The sequence below is a fragment of the Rhineura floridana genome, chromosome 4, assembly GCF_030035675.1.
Source record: "Rhineura floridana isolate rRhiFlo1 chromosome 4, rRhiFlo1.hap2, whole genome shotgun sequence".
In the NCBI taxonomy this organism is placed as follows: Eukaryota; Metazoa; Chordata; class Lepidosauria; order Squamata; family Rhineuridae; genus Rhineura; species Rhineura floridana.
In genome coordinates this window covers 190,159,599-190,180,445 of record NC_084483.1, presented here as the reverse complement: position 1 = coordinate 190,180,445, position 20,847 = coordinate 190,159,599, and the positions used below count along the sequence as shown (strand labels likewise).

The 20,847-nt window shown below is 40.6% G+C and overlaps 1 protein-coding gene across 5 annotated transcripts in view; it reads right to left on the bottom strand.

The window, feature by feature from the left end:
- Window positions 1-1,045: 1,045 nt before the first annotated feature.
- Window positions 1,046-20,847, bottom strand: part of ACSS1 (acyl-CoA synthetase short chain family member 1) — a 78,772-nt gene continuing 58,970 nt past the window's right edge. For all 5 annotated transcript variants that reach the window (XM_061625632.1, XM_061625631.1, XM_061625635.1 and 2 more), the window contains 5 exons: window positions 9,809-9,935; window positions 7,147-7,274; window positions 5,671-5,734; window positions 3,697-3,815; window positions 1,046-2,351 (listed from right to left, as the gene is read on the bottom strand). In XM_061625632.1, the coding sequence (XP_061481616.1) occupies window positions 2,175-2,351; window positions 3,697-3,815; window positions 5,671-5,734; window positions 7,147-7,274; window positions 9,809-9,935 (615 nt within the window). In that variant the 3' untranslated portion in view covers window positions 1,046-2,174. The remainder of the gene's footprint in view (window positions 2,352-3,696; window positions 3,816-5,670; window positions 5,735-7,146; window positions 7,275-9,808; window positions 9,936-20,847) is intronic.

The following is a 20,847-nucleotide window of genomic DNA, read 5'->3' as shown; positions in this document are numbered from 1 at the left end:
TCACCCAGTGAGCTTCATGGCTATGTGGGGATTCAAACCCTCATCTCCCAGGTCATAGTCCAACATCTTAACCACTATACCACACCTACATTCTAACTTTTAGCCTACTGGTTTCCAGCAGTAAGTAATTCATTCCTGATTCATTGGCTTGAAAATCACTGGCAATCAGATGTACTGTTACAAAAATACTCCCTCCTGTGCTGAAAGGAGCTTTTAGCCTAATAAAATCAAGCCGATAGTCTGTATAGCTCTAGATGCGAGTTTGACTAGAATCAGCCTTTTCTAACCTTTGGGTCCCCAGATGTTGCTGGACTACAGTTCCCATCATTCCTGACCATTGGCCATGCTAGCTGGGGCTGATGGGAGTTGTGGTCCAGCAATATCTGAGGACTCAAAGGTTGGGGAAAGCTGGACTTGGACATCTATAACAGCTGGCAAGATTGGAAGGTCATCACATGGTGCTTGCATAGAAGGTGCAAGCACAACCCGGATACATGGATGGCTAACCTGTGGCCGTACAGTTTTTGTAGGACTCTACCAGCCCCAGCCAATGATCAGAGAGTATGGGAGTTGCAGACCAACAACACTAGAAGACCATGGGTTAGGCACCTCTCTTTTACAGATATAAAACAAGCAGATCTAGCACTGAAATAGACCCAAGTTAGTCCCACCAATACAGGGAATTAGTTGTTTCCAATCCAACCATATCCAAGCATCTCCCATGCACTAATGAACAATTCATTCTCCCGAGAATTTCATGTGTCAGAAAGTTATTAGTCTCTAAAACCAGATGGAAATGTTGACTTGCATTCTGGACACTGAATGCATAGCTGGGGTTTTTTTGGGGTTTTTTTGTAAAGGTACCTGAAATCAGTATTGTTTCTGAACAGCAGCATATATTCAGATTCTCTACATATTTTTATATACACAATATAAACAAATACATATATATTTGTATATTATATATCCTTATTAAGGAATTAATCTTTATGTCAATAATTCCTAATTAAAATTCACTTTAACAAAAAAGAAGACACATAATTGATTCTACTTCAAAGCTTTTGATTATACCTCCCCTGTCAGTGAATGCAGTGTTTTATTATACTTTTGGTTAAGGCACTAGGGACTTAGAGCATCTTAACTACTGTAGCAGTCTTCCCATGTGACCTTTTATTCTTTTCATACTGCAAGATGCTTTTCCATCCTCACCCTTAATGAAAATCCTTAATGGATTTTCACATGTCATAAAGTAGGAGAGGGTTCCTGGCCTGTTTCTACAATGTATAAAAGCAACACACACATGGGAAATCACAGGTTGGGCAAATGTGACTGCCCAACATTAACTTAATCATGGCACCATGTTAGTTATATTGATTTTGTGCCAGCTCCTGCTGGCTTGCTGGGTCAATTCAGGACATATTTTCAGCCTCAAAACAAGTGGAAGAAAATTACAGCATCTTAAAAAGGACAGAACGAAATTTCTTTATACAATAAAGACAATTCTGAGCCAATTGAAAGCAAACCTAAATTCATGATTAGATCTCAATACAACCTTGCAACAATTTTCCACATGTCATCTGAATTAATTTTCATGAAATTATATATACTATAGTGCCACTCAGTACTAAAAAAGGAAACCATTATTGAATTTAAAAACATGATTACTTTAGTCAGCGAAAGGTAAACATCAGAAAAGTGCTTTTTCACATTTTTTTCAGAATAGAAAAATGTCATACAGAAATGTATGTACTTGTGTTGTTACAAATGTTTAGAAACTCATGTTACTTCAAGCATTGACTAATTCAATCTACTTGAATGGTCAGGAACATTTAGAGAGCATTTTCCCTCAAAAGGGTGCTTCATATTTCCGAGGCACAGATATTAAGGCTGAATTCACACTCGCTCCTTTGTTAAAAACATACAGTATGGAAACGAAGTATTTAAAAAGATAGACAGAATATATAAAATATTAGAATCTGAACTATATATTGCATCGTTTCAAATAAAGGTGAAGTGCAGTAAAACACACACAGACACCCTACTGTAATATACAGAATTTTTCAGAAGACTTCTGGGCATCAAATGATTAAGTAGAATTCCGTGACAAAGCTTGTGTAGATTCCATGGTTCCTTTCGTTCCTGTTTCTAATGGAACATATCTCCACAGCTTCTCATTACAAAGTAGGATGCTTAATTTTGTACTCCTCATATGCATCAAGTATCTCTGTGATGACGCTGGAGTCATCCAGTGTGGTGATATCTCCCATATCATTAACATTGCCTGTCACTATTCTCTGTAGCAACCTTCTCATTATTTTCCCTGAACGAGTTTTTGGAAGACGCTTCACTACCTGTTTGAGAAGAGGGGAAAGTGTGTTGCCATGATAGTGAGCAACAATAATATTTTAAATTAAACCAGAGTTGTACAAGCCTTCAAATACTGGTCTGTTCAGACATAATAGAAAATCATGATTTCCCATGACAAGAATGTGCAAATGGAAAACATTTTGGTGCCCATCTGCAGTTTGGAACAAACCATGGTTTCCTGCTATGTCCAATACAGGAAAGCTGTGGTTTCTTCAAGCTACAGTTAGAACAAACCACTATCTGAAATCGTGGTTTGATCCAAGTATGCTCTAACTGTGGCTTGAAAATACCACTCCTTCCCTTATTTGAACATACTGGGAAACCCCTGTTTGTTCCAAAGAGCAAAAGGAAACTTTAAACTTGCATGCAAAGAAAGGAAGGAAGAAGGCTGCTCCAGTCCAAGGATGACTGTGACACTTGGCCAAGATTTGTGCCTCTATGATGTATTTAATCATATTCCTGAATCAATCAATGTAAGCATATAGCAAAGAGAAACAAGTGATATTGTAACTTTTTTTAAAAAAGGTAGTGTATTTAGAGAGGGCAAAGCATAGTGGTAGCATAGGTCTCGTAACTGGAACCTAAGCCAAACACACATACACACACATTAGAGTCTAGTAATATTAAGCCAGGGTTTAGTACAAGGAAGCCCATCATTCAGTAGAGAAAGTCATAATGGAATTAACAATGAAAGGAAAGTTTCATGTGCAGTGACAGTACAACAGAGGACTATATATTTTGGAAGTAAAGGAAAGTCATCCCCCAGGCTAATGCAGCAAGTTTGCCTAAATCAAGAAAAATCTGTCTGGCACTCTCAAAATGAAGACAACTGTGCTCCTACAAACATGACTGGAGTTATTGCTCTTAATTTTGGATTACCGGGGGGGGGGGCGAGCCTATTAAAATAGACCAGTTATACCACCCAACCAACACTAGTCAGTAACAGACCACCACCACCATGCAAAAAAAACCAGCTATACCCATATCACCAGTAAAGTAGGAAGTGGGAAACAGATGGGTACCAACTCTCTTTACCAAAACAAGGGACATGTACAAACTAGTCTGAGAGGAGTCTGGAAGATACTTGAGCCTCCCCTAGGAATTGTTCCCAGTGGTATAAGCAGGCTTGGGCTGCAATCCCATATATATCTACCTAGGAGGAAGTCCCATTGAACCCAATAGAGCTTACTTCTGAGCAGACCTATTGAACTATTGAACTGCAGCCTTAGTTGATGCATGCTAGCTCTCTGTAACTTGAAAATAACTTTTCATTATTAAAGACATATGGCTTTCTGTCTTTAATTTTAGTTATCATCCTGAAGAACTTACCAGAACATGATCAGGCACAGCATACTTGGCTATCTTGGAGGCAACTATTGCTCTTAGTTCTTTGGTAACTGTTTCTGGATGGGCTGTGTCATCTTTTAGAACTACAAAAGCAAATGCAGCTGGAAGAAAGGACAGAGTTCATTTATTTATGCATTAAACTACTTTTTAACATGTATGGAGCTCTCTTTTTCATTACACAAAGGAGCACATATAGAATAATCCCTTTCTTGGTATAATAAATGGCAATGACCTTGCCTGAAGCAATGGCTCTAAGGATGTTTTCACTAGTGATACTAAGAAATTATGCTAAGAATGTTGTTCTGATCAACATACTTATTTCATTGTTTAAAATTCAAACAGTTTCTTAGTTACACTTGTAAAAATATTCTTGCAGTACAATCTTACACACATCTACTCAAAGGGAAGTCATGCGAGTTCAATGGGACTTACTCCCAGATGTGTGTGTATAGGATTGCAGCCTTAGAGCCAAAAGCTTTGAGGCCAAATCATGTCACATTTTGAGTAATGAATCTTGAAAAGACAGAGGTGTTATGTGTTCCAAGTTCTCAAGTCCAGAAGATGGGGAGATGTACTGTTTTGGATGCAGTTAAACTCCTCTAGAACAGTAGTTCCCAAACCTTTATCCCCATGGACCACTTGAAAACTGCTGATGAAATAGTCCCGTTGAATTCATTTACATTAATATAGTAACCTACCACTATGCTTAATAACACAAATATGAGTTGTTTTTTTGAATGTTTTTTCTGTTTTTCAACTTTTTTATCTTCCCCCCACAATGTTTTTGTAATATAAATTTTGTTATATAAGTCAAACCTTTTATATTTTTTGCTTTGTTTTGTGAGCGCTTATGTTGATGTAAAATTTGTAATTTAATTTTTAAGAAATACAAGAGCAATAAAAATATCAATATGAATATTCAGTGTAGTGGATGTGCCATCTCCCATCTTTGACAACAAATCAACAGACATGCCACAGACCACCTGAATAAAGCTCACAGACCACTGGTGACCCATGGACCATTTGGGAACTCCTGCCCTATAAGAAACAGGTCTGTAGGTTTAGGGTGCTCCTGGATCCAACACTGTAACTGGAGGCCCAGGAACCCTCTGTGGCTAGAAGTGCCGATGTCCAGCTCTGACTGGTTCGCCTGGTATAGTCCTTCAACAGAGATAACTTGGCCACTAATCTACACTCTCGTAACCTCCAGACTACTATTGCAATGTGCTGTACATATAGTATAAAGACTATCTGAAAACTCCAACAGGTCCAAAAAAAGCAGCAGCCACATTACTGACTAGGGTTCCATTTAGAGCTCATATAACCCCTGTATTAAAACAGCTGCATATGTTGCCAGTTGGTTTATAGGCCCAATTCAATGTGCTGAATATGCATATATTTACTCTGGCCTTTGTTTCGTGGGACCCATCTCCTTTGCTGAATTTATATTCTGTTCAAAACAGTACTATTTGTTTTTGTAACTAACTGTTTTTATAACTGTATTATGTTGCTAAAACCCACCCAGGGACCTTATGGTGAAGAGTGGGTAAGAAATCTCATAAATAACTGCATGTGCTTCCTTATGTACTGAAAGAGAATGAAGGATCAGAAATTAGAAGGATGACTAATACTTCTGCAACAATTCTTGGATCAAGGTATCATCAATTTAGTTTATACATTCATCCTGTTAAGCTTCATAACTAAATCCGGTTTCTAACTATTCTTTGAAGAAAAAGCATTTTAAGACAATGCAATATTATTAAGACAGTAAAAAAAACCACCCTCTAAACCTGATTCTGCTGATCTGATCAAACTGTTAACAGAGGCATCTGGAATAGAATGTATTCCACTTTTTTTCTCCTTTAAACCGGACTTTTCCATACCTGGGCATCTAAAAAGAAATGATTAAACATAAAATCAAGTATTTGAATTATAAAAAACATTTCACTCCCTTACCTTCTCCTTTGACATCATGGGGATAACTAATCACAGCTGTTTCAGGTACTGCAGGATGTTCATCCTTTAAAAAGATAAATAAAACTTTGCATCTATACTGGCTTAACGTCATGCCTTCCACGTCATGCCTTCCTTTTAAAACTTGAATGAACAGATGCCCATATACTGACTGGTTCAGGCATACATGTATGTATGTTATGATTTATTTCTAGGCCGCCTTTTGGCCAAAAAGGCCCCCAAGGTGGCTTACACACAAATAGAAAAACACAATACAAATAAAAACAACACAATTTACAAAAATTCAAGCTAACAAAATTCTAGCATTTCTAAAAAGCAACAACGGCTAAAAGTCAAAAGCACTCGTCTTCCCGATAAAGGACAGTCCCCAGAAAAATGTCACTAAGATCAGGAGTGAGGGGGCAAAGCAGGTGGAAAAGCTTGTCCCTTGATGGTCCCAGCACAGTCTCACCCCTGCAGCAGTACCTCTCAGTCTGCAGCTCCACCTGATATGGTCCAAGCAGAGGGGTGGGGCAAGGCAGGTGGAAAAGCTTGCCCGATGGTCCCAGCACAGTCTCACCTCTGCAGTATGTATGTCACATGGGCCTAGTTCTCACAAACTACATATGAAGTGATAAATCTGTGTCAACAGTAACAGTTTAAACTGCCAGAATGTTCCTCCACTGGAAAAAAAAGATTCCTACACAATTAAATCTAGCAGATCAGGGAGACATCAGAATCGAACTTCACAATATCTTGCTTCCTATATGCAAGAGTCCTTTTTCATGGGCCTCCACGCATAGTGTGATGTGGTACTGTTGAGACAAAGGTTTACCATTTCATCCACTAGGTTTTGACCTCGCATTAGTTGATGACTCTTCACCAGATACGTGAACTGCCTAGAATTGTGTTTAAGGTCCCTCCCCTTAAATATTAGACAGGCGCCATCTCTCATCTTTTCGTCACCTACTGAAGACCTTCCTCTTTCAACAAGCCTTTTATGTAACCTTATCCCAGTCTGTGTTGGAATTGCTTTTTAATATATTTTTAAAGTTTTTTTAAAAAAGATGTTTTTAGAGCTTTTTTTAACAATATTTTTTTAAAGAGGTTTTGTTTTAATATGTTTTTGAGGATGTTTCGTAATATATTTTAAAGTTTGTTTTTATGGTGTTTTAGAGTGTTTTTAGAGCTTTTGTTTGCTGCCCTGGGCTCCTACTGGGAGGAAGGGCGGGATATAAATCTAATAAATAAAATAAATAATACATTACATAATAGACGTTCCATCTGTGGTGATTAATCTGTGATGGCTCATTCACATATGCAAATTATTTCTTAATGCTAAAATGGTGTAAATTAATCAAATGGTGTAAATGAAAATCAAAATCTTGTGCATTAGTGCAGCTCCTTGATAATCAATTATGTTTAAAACAGCTTACTTGAATTATTGGGACCTACACTTTTCATTGCCCCAGTAATTACCATGGCATCTTCAATCTCTGCAGTTCCAAGTCGGTGTCCGCTGATGTTTAGGACATCATCCATTCGCCCCGTTATCTGGTAATAACCTTTTTTAGTTCTATAAGCACCATCTCCTGTGAAATAATAACCTGTAGCAACAAACAAGTGTAGTGCCAGTAAATGCTTATGCACACCTTTGTTAGTACTAAAATTCAAGATCACAAAGGACATTGCCCATTAGTCCTGCAGGAAAAGTAATTACTGTGTGTATACCGACCATGATTTATAATCACTCATTGGTAATTAAAACAATGGGAAGAAATCACCTTGAGGAATACATCACATACTACGTTTTTAAAATACGTACATAAAAATGTGTAAGCACGGCAAGCAAGCATATATAGTAATGTGTATGATATGGGTTCATGCACCAGAAAGCTGTAAAGAGTCAGGAGTTTGAAAACATGAACTATCAACAGGAGTCAGGTGTCTTAGTCTGTGCCTCCATAGCTGCTTACCAGAGGGGGGAGCTACTAAACTGCTTTCTGTTGCAGTTAAGTACCATTACAGCAGGTAGCCATGGGGTGATATTGCAGCTATCAGCTCAGCAAGGGTCAGAGAAACCAAGAGCTTTACCTGGCCCTATAAGCAGCATGCAGCCCTTACTCCAAGACTATCTGCAAGGGCTAAAAGTCCCAGAGAGGTTACTGCAGGATAGTATTTCAAATAAAGAGAATAATCGATTGTGGATGAAAGGAAACAGACTTGGCCCTAGACTGACTCATCAAGCACTATAGATACTGAGCAAATGTCTAGACTCTAAATCATGTTTTTCTAATGCATCTTCCATGCCTCGGATTCTCCAGTGAGACAATTGTATGCAGCATCTCTGCTATATCTCAGCATGTTTCTGGATATCACTATATTTTTCAATCAACTCCCAACATTTTATCAATCCTAGTAGAGTTATTTTTCTTTTCTTTTTGTTTTGCAGTCTTGAAATTGTGTTATCCTTATGTAACCCATTCCAATCTGAGTTCAGGCCTGGTTATGGGATTGAAATCAGCCTTGGTCGCCCTGACGGATGATATTTATCAGGAGAAGGAAAGGGGAATGCAATCCTGTTTTTCTTACTTGATCTTTCAATGACTTTTGATACCATTGACCATGGTATCCTTCTAAGCCAACTTGATGAGATGGATACCGGAAGCACTATTTTACAGTGGTTCCAATCCTATCTCCAGGGTCAGTTTTAGATAATAGCACTGGGTGATTGTCTTTCAGCCCCTTGGCAGTTAAGCTGTGGCGTGCAGCAGGGTACCATCTTGTCCCCCATGCTGTTTAACAACTGTATGAAGCCGTTGGGAGCAGTCATTAGGAGATTTGGGGCAAGGTGTTAGCAGTACACTGACGATACCCAGCTCTATATCTTGGTAACATCCAAATTGGGAGAGGCTGTGCAAGGCCTGGACTGGTGCCTGGATTCAGTGGGGGGTTGGATGAAAGCCAATAAATTGAGATTCTGAATTCTAGCAATCCTAGCAAGATGAAGGGTAGATGGCTGTATCTGTGTGTAGACTGCTCCCAAGTCCAGATAATTGGTCAACTGCCTGCTTTGGATGGGGTCACACTCGCTCTGAAAGACCAGGTTCGTAGCCTGGGGGTGCTCCTAGATCCATCTTTGTCGCTAGAGGCCCAGGTGACCTCAGTGGCTAGGAGTGCCTTTTACCAGCTTCAGTTGGTAAGACAGCCGCAGCCATTTCTGGACTAGGATAGCCTGGCTGCTGTTGTCCATACATTGGTAACTTCCAGGCTGGATTACAGTAATGTGCTTGATGCGGGGCTACCCTTGAGGCTGGTCCGGAAGCTGCAGCTGATGCAAAATGCAGCAGTGAGACTCCTTACTGGGATGGATATCAACATGTTATGCTGCTGCTGAAAGCATCACACTAGCTGCCCATTAGCTACTGGGCTAAGTTCAGAGTGCTGGTTTTGGTGTATAAAGCCTTATACAGCTTGGGACCAGATACCTGAAAGATCGTCTTACCCCTTATATACCCAGTCGATTACTGCGCTCTGCAGGTGAGGGCCTCCTGCAGACACCATCTCATCTGGAGGTCCATTCCTGCATAGGACACGGACCTTTAGTGTTGTGGCACCTACCCTTCGGAATTCACTCCCCTTAAATATTAGACAGGCACCATCTCTGTTGTCTTTTCAACACCTGTTGAAGATCTTCCTCTTTCAACAAGCCTGTGTTTGAATTTTTTTTGGGGGGGGGTGGTTAAAAGATGTTTTAAATATTTATTTTTAAGGATGTTTTCAAGATGTATTTAATGGGTTTTTTGCCACCCTGGGCTCACTCTGGGAGGAGGGGCAGAATAACAACAACGCACATTTTCCATCAGCTTTCTTTAGCGCTCAGGCCCAAACAATATCAATCAGTAGAGATGTTTCAGTATTTTCATTTTTATCAGTATTGTCTTTATATACACATTTGCTTAAATGACATGGCTGGTACAATTTGCAGGATCCAGCTTGTACAGAACTTGCTGGTACAACATTTTGACATGTATACACACGCTAATTAAAATGCAATATATGCTATATTTGTCAACAGGTAGCAGTTTATGCAAAAGATTATTGTACACTAGTTGCATCAATCTTTTGTTATCATTCTTACCTGGGTAAGCTTTGAAATAAGCTTCTATAAATCTCTCATGGTCTCCATAGATGGTCCTTGCTATACCAGGCCAGGGCTGTGCGATGCAGAGAGCACCAGATACGTCATTGCCTTCTAAAATTTTCCCCTGGGGGTCCAAATAAAGGAGCAACTGTCAACATAACAATGAAACAGAGTGTCCCAGAAGCTGAGCAATATGGCCTTAATTTTACATTCCATTGATATTTATGATCGAGCACTTCAACAGAATACTAGGATCAGCAAGAGAACCACGGCCTTCCATCAAAGTCTAAGTATTTGGAAAAAAGTAGTACGGTGAACAAAATATAGGACGCTGGGCCCAATGTCCTGTAGGACCCTGCAGAGTTGCGTTGTGGAACAGAGAGTATTGAGCGAGCTTATGTGTGTGTGTTTGAATCTTTGCTAAGATTCTACCTTCCCTGCAAATTAGTCAGACAGAGACTTTAAGCTTTAAAATAAGAAATAACTACTCTATTCTGGAAGTACATGTTTGATATGAAAGAGTCCTATATCTAGCTAACTAGCTACGTTGAAGCAACGAGCACTGAGCCCAGTACTCGCCCTCATGCTGGATGAGAGGGAGAGACAAGGAAAGATGTCTGCTCCCCTCTCGAGAAAGAAGACTGGAAGGAGGGAAGGAACTGGGATCAACATCCTTTGCGTATCAGTCTAGCAAGAAGGGAGAGACAGCAGGAGATCAAAGGGATAGGTATAGCCTAGCAACCAAGAGGTCTCCTCTCTAGCTACCCTTTTTAACCCCATGCAGCCTCAACCCACAAGTTGGAGTTGAACCTCATTCCAACACAAAACATGCCCACAAATATGAACAAAATACTTGGGGCAGGCAGGGGAAGAGATGTGATTATCCGAAACAGAGAAATATCACCTCATCTATTATCTCTACCCTCCTCCCCACGAAATGCTGAATTTTATAGCACAAAGAGAAATAAAAAGATGATTTATGCTCTCCTCACTCTGGTGCTGCTGGAAGGTTGCCTCACCTTCAGGGACTAGTTATACTAGTCCACAGAACTCGAATATCATCTTACTTGCATAAATCAATGAAGAGCCAGTGTGGTGAATGTTGGCCTTGAACCGGACTTCCGGGAAGGGTGACTTCGCTTGTGCCTGCTTTTGGGACGGGCTCCCGCCTCAAAAGAAGCTTATTCAGATATAAATCAGTCAGAACATTTTTTTTTTTTGACTGATGAAATTTCTCCCGGGCAGGGAGAAACGTAGAGATCAACCTCAAAGCCTGTTTTTGTTGGGAGGACTGGATTTCATTAATTTATGAGATAAGGTCCAGCCAACAATGCCGGACGGACTTCCTAACAAGCTCTATCTGCTTAAGCGATACGTTTATCTTTTCTTTAAAGAGAGAACGGACTAACAGGCAAGCACCCTTCTTTCTATTATTTTTTTTACTTGGTTTAAATTGTTGCAGCAAAAGGAGATTTGTCAGATTGATCGGCTTTGGACAACTTCTGGGTGAGATATAGCTCTTCTCTGTTATTCACGAAATTAACAGCTTATCTCTGTTTCTGTCGCAAAAAGCTGTCCTGGAAGTGCATTCTAAAGATAATAAACAGAAGAGGGATTTCTATTCCTGATTTCTATTCCGAGGAATATTATATTGTCTGGGACTATTCTCTTTTTGGTCTATTTTATTTTGACGAATCTGCTTCTCACGACGCCACTAACTGTTTTGATGCTGGGAACTAAATTTGTTTTGCATTCTTGAACATAGAGAGATAAGGCAGGTTGCTCTGTTTATACTGTGATGTCATCAAGCCTGGAATATTAACCCAATTGTTGCTGAAATAAGAAGTGGTTCTTCTTTATTTTTGTTTTGCTTTGTTTTCGTGGTTTTAAAAATGGCAATCAAGAAAGTGGCTGAGAATCTGGAAGTAATTATGTTTCAGAAAATAATGGATGAGATTGAGATAACGAAACAAACCCTGCGACAGGGTAGTAAGGAGCTGAAAATTGAACTGAGCAAAATGACGCAGGAGCTTAAAGAAATAGGGGATCCTGTGAGAGAGGAGAATGAGATCAGAGATGAGAAAAGAAAAAATAAAGGGAAGATACAAGCCCTGGAGATTGGAACAAATGTGGAATTGGAAAAAGATCTGGAGTTTATGGATTTTAGAAATAAAATCTACTGTTTGGAATTTAACGTTATCTCTGAAGAAATTAATGAAGATATTAGAGATAAAGTTATCAATGGCTTGGATAATCTTCTGGACTGGAATGATGTGATGGAGCTTGATATAGAGAAAATCTATGGAATTAACTGCAGCCATGTGACAATGGAAAAACTCTTAAGAGATGAGCCAGTGCATTTTGTAAAAAAGAAGAACACAGATATGACTTTACAACAGTATTTCAGCAACTTATTCAGAATGGATGGCAAGAAAATATTTGGGATAGAGGAAATTCCCATCAGACTCTTATTATATGACTATGGCTACAACAGCAAGATTATTATGGAATACTGATAATGGAAGATTGGACACTGAAATTACTGGACTTAACAGGACTATTGAAGATGGAAGATGGAACTAATAGGGATAATGGAATAATGGCTATTGAAATTATTGGACCTAACAGATTCTGATGAGATGGATTAATCGAAATGTTTATTTGGACTATGGTTATGACAATAAGATTATTATAATTATTAACGAGATGGATTAATTGACATGTTTATTTGGAGAAAAATTGATATATTTCTTGAATTGAAACCTCTCTTTGACTTTTTGTGGAAAGAATAAAGTAATGTTTATGAGATTTGATGATTAATTAAGATAACTACTGGAGGAAAGTAATTTTATAATATGATTTAAGAGACAGGATTGTTATATATTGTAGACCTATAACTGATTTGATATGTGACAAATGGGAAGTCAACATTTTATTTTTTATTTTGTTTAATCATTTTTGTTTTGTTTTGTTTTTTGTCTTTGAATGTTTTATGATTTTGTTTTCTATGTTTTATGAAAATTTGAATAAAAATTATTGTAAAAAAAAAAAAAGAATGTTGGCCTTGAACCTAAAAGAAACCAGTGTAGAAATTCCTGCTCAGCTACTATGTACCTTCAGGTAAACTCTTTCTCTCAGGCCTTTAGGTCCCCTCCAGACTCGTATTTTATTGTGGGTATATTCTGCAACACATTCTTCACAATAATAGTGCCTCAGTGGTATATTTATTATGCTTTAGTTTGTTTTGCAATGCTGCCCCAATGATACTACATTATTGTTCTAGCAATAATGTTCTGTTTGTTTTATTTATTGCTCTACTTATTTATTTTAAGAGCATAAGAAGAGCCTGTCGGATCAGGTCATCTAGTCCAGCATCCTGTTCTCATAGTGACCTATTGAAAGTCTGCAAGCAGGACCTGAGCATTATTTTAACCTATGTTGTAAACTGCTTAGATTTTTGTTTAAATATAAATGGTATATAAATTGTCCAAATAAATAAATAAAGCTGATGTGCAGAAAGGCTATGCTACAACAAAAGTAGAACCCTCCCCCCAAATTGTGGTACAATAAGTTATGGGATTTCAGCAGGAAGTTATAGGATATGCACTGACTGGAAATGAAGCAGGGCGACAACATGACAACTTTTAACAGGTGCAAACAATGAAAGTGAGATCAAATGTGACCACCCTGATAGTATCATGAGTACAAATCATGATGAATGAGCAAAAGAAAGGATGTCTGGAAGGACCCTTCATCTTAAAATGGGAATAAAAGAAATGGTGCAATGAAGAATGTAATTCATTACTGGCATATCTGGATGTTTGGAAAATTGGATCCACTCATTGTGCATATTCATTCCTCATAAATTGTTCATCATCCAAGATCAGCCTGCACTGGTCCTGAGCACAGACATACCTAAGATAGCAGAAGCAACATGGACTTCACTGTTTGCATGACCCAACGCATGATGTCAGTCTCCAAGTGTCAGAAAATCACTGCACACTGACAGCAGAAGTGCTTCCATGGTGGGGCAGAGCTCCAATGCTAGCTTTCCAGAAGGTGTATCACTGCTACTTACCAGGAGGTGGCCACATGAAGATTGCTGCACAGATTGCTGGCTCCCCTGCTGGTGCACCTGCACCACACCATTCCCGCCACCTCACCCCCTCTCACATTTGGTAAGCAGCAGCAGCTAGCATTGCGGTTCTGCCACACTGGGTGGGCCACCTCTGACTGGCAGAGTGTGTGTTTTCCACATATAAGATCCTAGGTTTAAGTCCTAATATCTCCAGTTAAAGGATTTCGGATCAGGAGGCTAGCAAAAACATCAGAGTGAGGTTTTGGGAAGTTGTTAAGAGTAAGCAGTACTTGGCTAGATGTCCTATTCCTTGGAGCAGATCTGAATAATGTTGTACTGTGGTAATGGAAAGATATTGCAAGATTGAGCCTATACACTGTAAAAACAATTTTTTGACAAGGAGAAGTCCTAAAGAGGTGCCTCATGTTGGTAGCTGGGACATTATGCATGTTAAACCAACATATTGTTGTGGGCCCGCTTCCTCAAGTGGTGTGGAAGTTCCAGAGGCAGTGCTTACTTGGAATGAGCTTCCTTTGGAAAGAAATCACTGAAGTATTTCATTTTATTTACATATATTCCTAACACACATATTGAACAAAGTTAGCAGTACAAGGCTTAACACTGTCAGGTACCTCACATCAGATCACCAGAAAGAGACACCCCTTCTAGCTTGCAGAACTGGAACCTTGGCTGTCTCCATGCTTATCTGGAAAACAAACTAGCTGCTGTAGGGCATCATATTAAAACAATGTCATGCTTGACAGAAGAGCAAATAGTGCAGGAAACTGGTGTACTTCATCAAGCCATTCAAGTAGATGTGGCATATCTTAATTTATCGTCTTATCTACTTAATCTCACTATAGAAGGACAAAAGAACCTTCTTATTATGACTTGCTGTGCCTTAATGCAACTTGGAAATCTTATGAAACTAGAACATAATGTCCAAGATTGGAGAAATAGAGATATTCGCCAATGGCAAGCTATTATTAAAAACACAGAGATAAATTGGGATTGGCTAAAGGTCACCAAGTTTATAACACAGCATCCCCTATTAAAGTTTGCAGTTACATTAGGAGTCAAAGGAAAACAGTTAACAGTGTATCAGTATCTTCCACTCCCCAACATAATTGGCAATCATTTATGGATACCTCATTTCAATTCACAGCTGGCAACAGAAGGTCTCTTTGTGATGACAGCCAGGTATGGCCAATGGGATTTTGACAGATGGCTTTGTCTTATCCATGGTACACCATTTGAGCCATTTGCCTATAACTTCAGTAGTGCCACTTGTGTATGGGCTTAGTAGCCAAGTGATGATGCTCTTCGAATAACATAATGGTCAAGGTTGTGTGTGTGTGTGTGTGGTGTCACAAGATGCAGTATATTGGGAGGATGGTACTATATCCTTTCCCTCTGTACATGAATGTAAATGCAATATTTCCCATGTGCACACTGCTATGGGATATTGCATGGCTATAGAGTATGAAACAAAAACCTTAGGATGGGAAACTACAGAATGGAATTTTACTTTCCCCCTAGGATTCAATATTAGTTCATAGAATCGTAGAGTTCGAAGGGGCCTATAAGGCCATCAAGTCCAACTCCCTGCTCAAGGCAAGAATCCAAATTAAAGCATCCCCGACAGACGGTTGTCCAGCTGCCTCTTGAATGCCTCCAGTGCTGGAGAGTCCACTACCTCTCTAGGTAATTGTTTCCATTGTTGTATGGCTCTAACAGTTAGGAAGTTTTTCCTGATGTCCAGTCGAAATCTGGCTTCCTGCAACTTGAGGCCATTATTCCATGTCCTGCACTCTGGGACGATCGAGAAGAGATCCCGGTCCTCCTCTGCGTGAAAACCTTTCATGTACTTGAAGAGTGCTATCATATCTCCCCTCAGACTTCTCCAGGCTAAACATGCCCAGTTCTTTCACTCTCTCCTCTTAGGGCTTTGTTTCCAGTCCCCTGATCATCCTTGTTGCCCTCCTCTGAACCTGTTCCAGTTTGTCTGCATCCTTCTTGAAGTGCAGAGACCAGAACTGGACACAGTACTCAAGATGAGACCTAACCAGTGCTGAATAGAGATCCTTCTCACATGTCGTATTGCGGAGCCAAGTATCCTCCATCTTACAATGGTGCATTTGATTTCTTTTTCCTAAGTGTAGAACTTTGCATTTATCCCTATTGAATTTCATTTTGCTGTCTTCAGCCCAGTGCTCCAGCCTATCAAGGTCCCTTTGAATTTTGTTTCTGTCTTCCACAGTATTAGCTGTGCCCCCCAATTTCGTACTATCTGCAAATTTGATAAGCATGCTCTGTATCTACTCATCCAAGTCATTAATAAAAATGTTCAAGAGCACTGGGCCCAGGACCGAGCCCTGTGGTACCCCACTTGTTCCTTCCGCCCAGTTTGAGAAGGAACCATTGATAAGCACCCTTTGAGTACGATTCTGGAGCCAGCTATGGATCCACCTGATAGTTGTTCCATCCACCCCACATTTAGCTAGCTTGCTAATCAGAATATCATGGGGCACTTTGTCAAAAGCTTTGCTGAAGTCAAGATATATTATGTACACAACATTCCCACAGTCTACAAGGGAGGTTACCCGATCAAGAAATGAGATAAGATTAGTTTGGCAGGATTTGTTCTTCATAAATCCGTGTTGGCTCCTAGTAATCACTGCATTGTTTTCAAGGTGCTGACAGACTGACTGCTTTATAATCTGCTCCAGAGTTTTTCCAGGGATTGATGTTAGGGTGACTGGACTGTAGTTCCCTGGTTCCTCCTTTTTGCTGATAGGGACAACATTAGCTCTCTTCCAGTCATCCGGCACTTCACTAGTCCTCCATGATTTTGCAAAAATAATAGACAGCGGTTCTGAGAGTTCTTCAGCCAGTTCCTTCAATACTCTAGGATGCAGCCCTGCCGATATGAACTCGTTCAAAGCAATTAGATATTCCTTGACCGTTTATCAATCTCAAGGTCCAATCCTCACCCTTCTACTTCATGTTTCCTGGGAGGGTCATAGACCCTTTTTTGGGAGAAGACTGAGCCAAAGCAGGAATTGAGCACTTCTGCCTTTTCTTTGTCGTCTGTTATCATTTTGCCATCCTCAGTGAGTAGCTGTGCCACCATTTCTTTGCTCTGTCTTTTACTATGGGCGTACCTGAAGAAAGTTTTTTTTGTTGCTTGTAGCATCTCTCACTAACCTCAGCTCATTCTCAGCTTTAGCCTTCCCGACGCCATCTCTGCAACTCAGTGATACCTGCCTGTACTCTTCCTTTGTGGCCTGCCCTTCTTGCCACTTCCTGTATGCGTCCTTTTTTGTTTTCAGGTCTTCTCTAAGCTTTTTGTAAAGCCACATTGGCGTCTTCTGCTGTTTTCTCCCTTTTTTCCTTGTTGGAATTGCTTGCAGTTGCACCTTTAGAATTTCATTTTTTAGAAACTCCCACCCATCTTGGACTCCTTTTCCCATTAGAGTCACTTGCCATGGAACTGTACTTACAATTGTTCTAAGTTTATTAAAATCAGCTTTCCTGAAGTCCAGGGTGTGTGTATGACTACTCTCAGCTTTTGCTTCTGTTAAAATCAAGAATTCAAGTATGGTGTGGTCACTTTCCCCTAGAGTTCCCGTATCTGCCACTTCATCCACCAAATCATCTCTATTGGTTAGAATCAAGTCCAGGGTAGCTGATCCTCTGGTTGCTTCCTCCACTTTCTGTAGGAGAAAGTTATCTCCAACACAAGTCAGCAATTTCTTGGAGGTGCTGTGTTTGGCAGAATTTGTCTCCCAACAGATATCGGGATAATTGAAGTCCCCCACTACTACTACATCATGCCTCCTCAAAACATAGGCAACTTGCTTTTCAAAAGTTACATTCTCGTCTTCCTCTTGATTGGGTGGTCGGTAGTAGACTCCAAACACCACATTCCTTTTATTACTTGCCCCATTAATTTTAATCCAGATAGTCTTGGTGGAACTACCAAGCTCATCTTCCTGTATTTCTGTGCAGGGATATATATTTTTTAACATATAGCGCGACTCCACCTCCCTTTTTATTCCTTCTGTTCCTTTTGAACAAGTTATATCCTTCAGTCGCTGTATTCCAGACATGGGAGTCATCACACCAAGTTTCAGTTATACCTATCAAGTCGTATTTACTCTCCTGTATTAAGAGTTCAAGTTCATCCTGCTTGTTTCCCATGCTCTGCGCATTAGTATATAGACATCGAAGACCATGTGATTTGTGGCTTGGCTTCCTTACTACATTTTTCTGAGGACTGTTACTGGGCCCTATTAGAGGCGATCTCTCTGTTCCCATTGCTGTGCACAAGCCTTCATTAGTCATTACCACCAAGTTTACATCTCCCTCCCCCTTAGGATTCAGTTTAAAGCCCTCCTGGTGAACTTCTCCATGCTGTGGCCAAACACATTCTTCCCAGTCCTTGTGACATGCAATCCATCACTTGCCAGCAGTCCATCTTCCAGGAAGCATAGCCCATGGTCCCAGAAGCCAAATCTCTCACATCAGCACCTCCTTCGTAGCCATTCATTCACACAGTGTATTTTTCTTTCCTTTTCTACTCCTAAGTACTGGAAGGATGGATGAAAAAACTATCTGGGCCCCAAAGTCCTTGAGTTTCCTTCCTAGAGCTTCAAAGTCTGATGTGATTTTTTCATAACTCCATTTGGCAGTATTATTTGTTCCCACATGGATGAGGAGAAAGGGATACCTGTCGGTGAACTTGATGAGTGATGGCAACCCTACCGTCACATCTCTAATCCGTCCTCCTGGTAGACAGCATACCTGGCGAGTCCACAGATCTTCTCGGCATACTTGGGTTTCGATCCCACGCAGTAGGGAGTCTCCCACTACTAGTACTCTTCTTGTTGTGGGTGAGGTTTCATTGGCCCTGCTTGATTGCGCTTCAACCTCTTGCTCATTGTTGCACGGGGTCTCCTGTAATTCTTCCACCACAGGCTGTCCTCCAGTCTCATCCACGAGTGGTTGAAAGCGGTTCCATAGTTCCACTGGTGAAGGGTGTCTTCTAGGTCTTCTGCTTCTGTCACCCTTCTCCATGAAGTTTCCTCCACTTCGTTGTTCCTCTCCAAAGCAGTCTCCTCTGCTACCACATACTGTTGCTCTTCCACCTCCACTTCTCTTTGCTGATGTTGTTCCAGCGTTCTGTCTAAGAAGTCTTCACCTTCTCTTATAGTCCTCAGTGTGGCCACCCGCTGTTCCAGGCCTCTCACTTTTTCTTTCAACAGTGCCACGAGCTTGCACTTGTTGCACGTGTAAGCCATGTTGTTCTCAGGCAAGAAAACAAACATGGCACAGACCTTGCAGGTCACAACCACTGGAGTATCCTTCCTGTTCATACTCTCTTCTACTTTTGTTTCTTTCTAACTACTTGTTTTGGAGTGGCCTGTGCTTTGTCCTGTTCTACTTCAGGGTAAACTTCAGAGTCCCACTGGTATGCGGTGCACTATACAAGGAGAATTAGTAATATATATATATTTTAGGGACCTCCCCCTTGACCTCCTTTGTTGAACTCCTTTCTCGAACTCCTGTTTACTCTCCCTGTTCACTCGCTCTCTGAAAGCTGGCTTGCTTATATCTCCTCACCTGTGGACCAGCTGAGACAGCTCCCTCTGCTCTGCTCAGTTAGGAATCAGGAAACAGAAAGTCCCAGCACACACAGCTGCTGCTTGTTGCCCTTGGCAGTTCTCAGGCCACGCCCTTAAGCCAATAGCTATCAGGCCACATCCCTTCCAATCAAGCTGCTATGGAGCCCTTCAGAGGACACGGCTTAGAGCACACAGCTTCAGAGCCCTCTTGGCCTTTTTCCTTTCCTCATTACAGCTCCTTTGTCAAACTTCTGTTTGCTCTCCCTGTTTGCTCGCTCCATTCGCTCGCTCTCTGAAAGCTGGCTTGCTTATATCTCCTCACCTGTGGACCAACTGAGACAGCTCCCTCTGCTCTGCTCAATTAGGAGTCAGGAAACAGAATGAATAGCATGGACAAGTAAGACAATCCGTACTCAACTTGAGGCCTTATCCCCAAATGACAAGGGCTTAGAATCATAGAATAGTAGAGTTGGAAGGGGCCTATATAAGGCCATCAAGTCCAACCCCCTGCTCAATGCAGGAATCCAAATCAAAGCAAAGCTTTGTTTATAAAGAGCCAACATGACCAAGCTGAACTTGTTAAAGTCACCAAAGAAATAGATGTTACTACCTATCACAGGTGGGATATCTTTTCTGGTTGGAGTCCTACTATGAGGAATGTTTTGACTTTAGCATGTCACCCTATAATTTTAATGTTAGTAGCTATACTTTTGTTGCTCCTATTAATCTGTATTCTCTATGCAAGGATTGTAAGCTTGTATAAGAAGGTGCAGATAATTGTATGGCAAGAGGAAACCAGAAAACTGGATGTGGTAAGAACCTACCCAGGTGCAACAGTACGGCAGATGACTGTAAAAGGAATTGACGATGAGAATATTGAAAAATGGATAGCAGAGGAATATGCTAAGGTGAAAACTTAGCAGTCAGAATGAACAAGGATGAAATTATTTATTTATTTATTTGATTTATATCCCTCCCTTCCTCCAGCAGGAGCCCAGGGCGGCAAACAAAAGCACTAAAAACTTTGTTGTTGTTGTTATGTGCCTCCAAGTCAACTGTGACTTATGGCGACCCTATGAATCAGCGACCTCCAAGAGCATCTGAACAGAACTCAGACTGCACCCTGGTACGCACCACGGTTACGCGGTCTGAGACAGGAGGTGAGACGACTAGAACGCCGATGGCGGAAGTCGCGCGCTGAAGGTGATCGAACACTGGTTAGAGCGGCAATAGCAGCAATAGCGGCCTACCAGCGGGCAACAAAGGCAGCAAAGAGGCATTTTTTTGCTGCCTCTATTGCGTCGGCAGAGTGCTGTCCCAGGAGGTTGTTC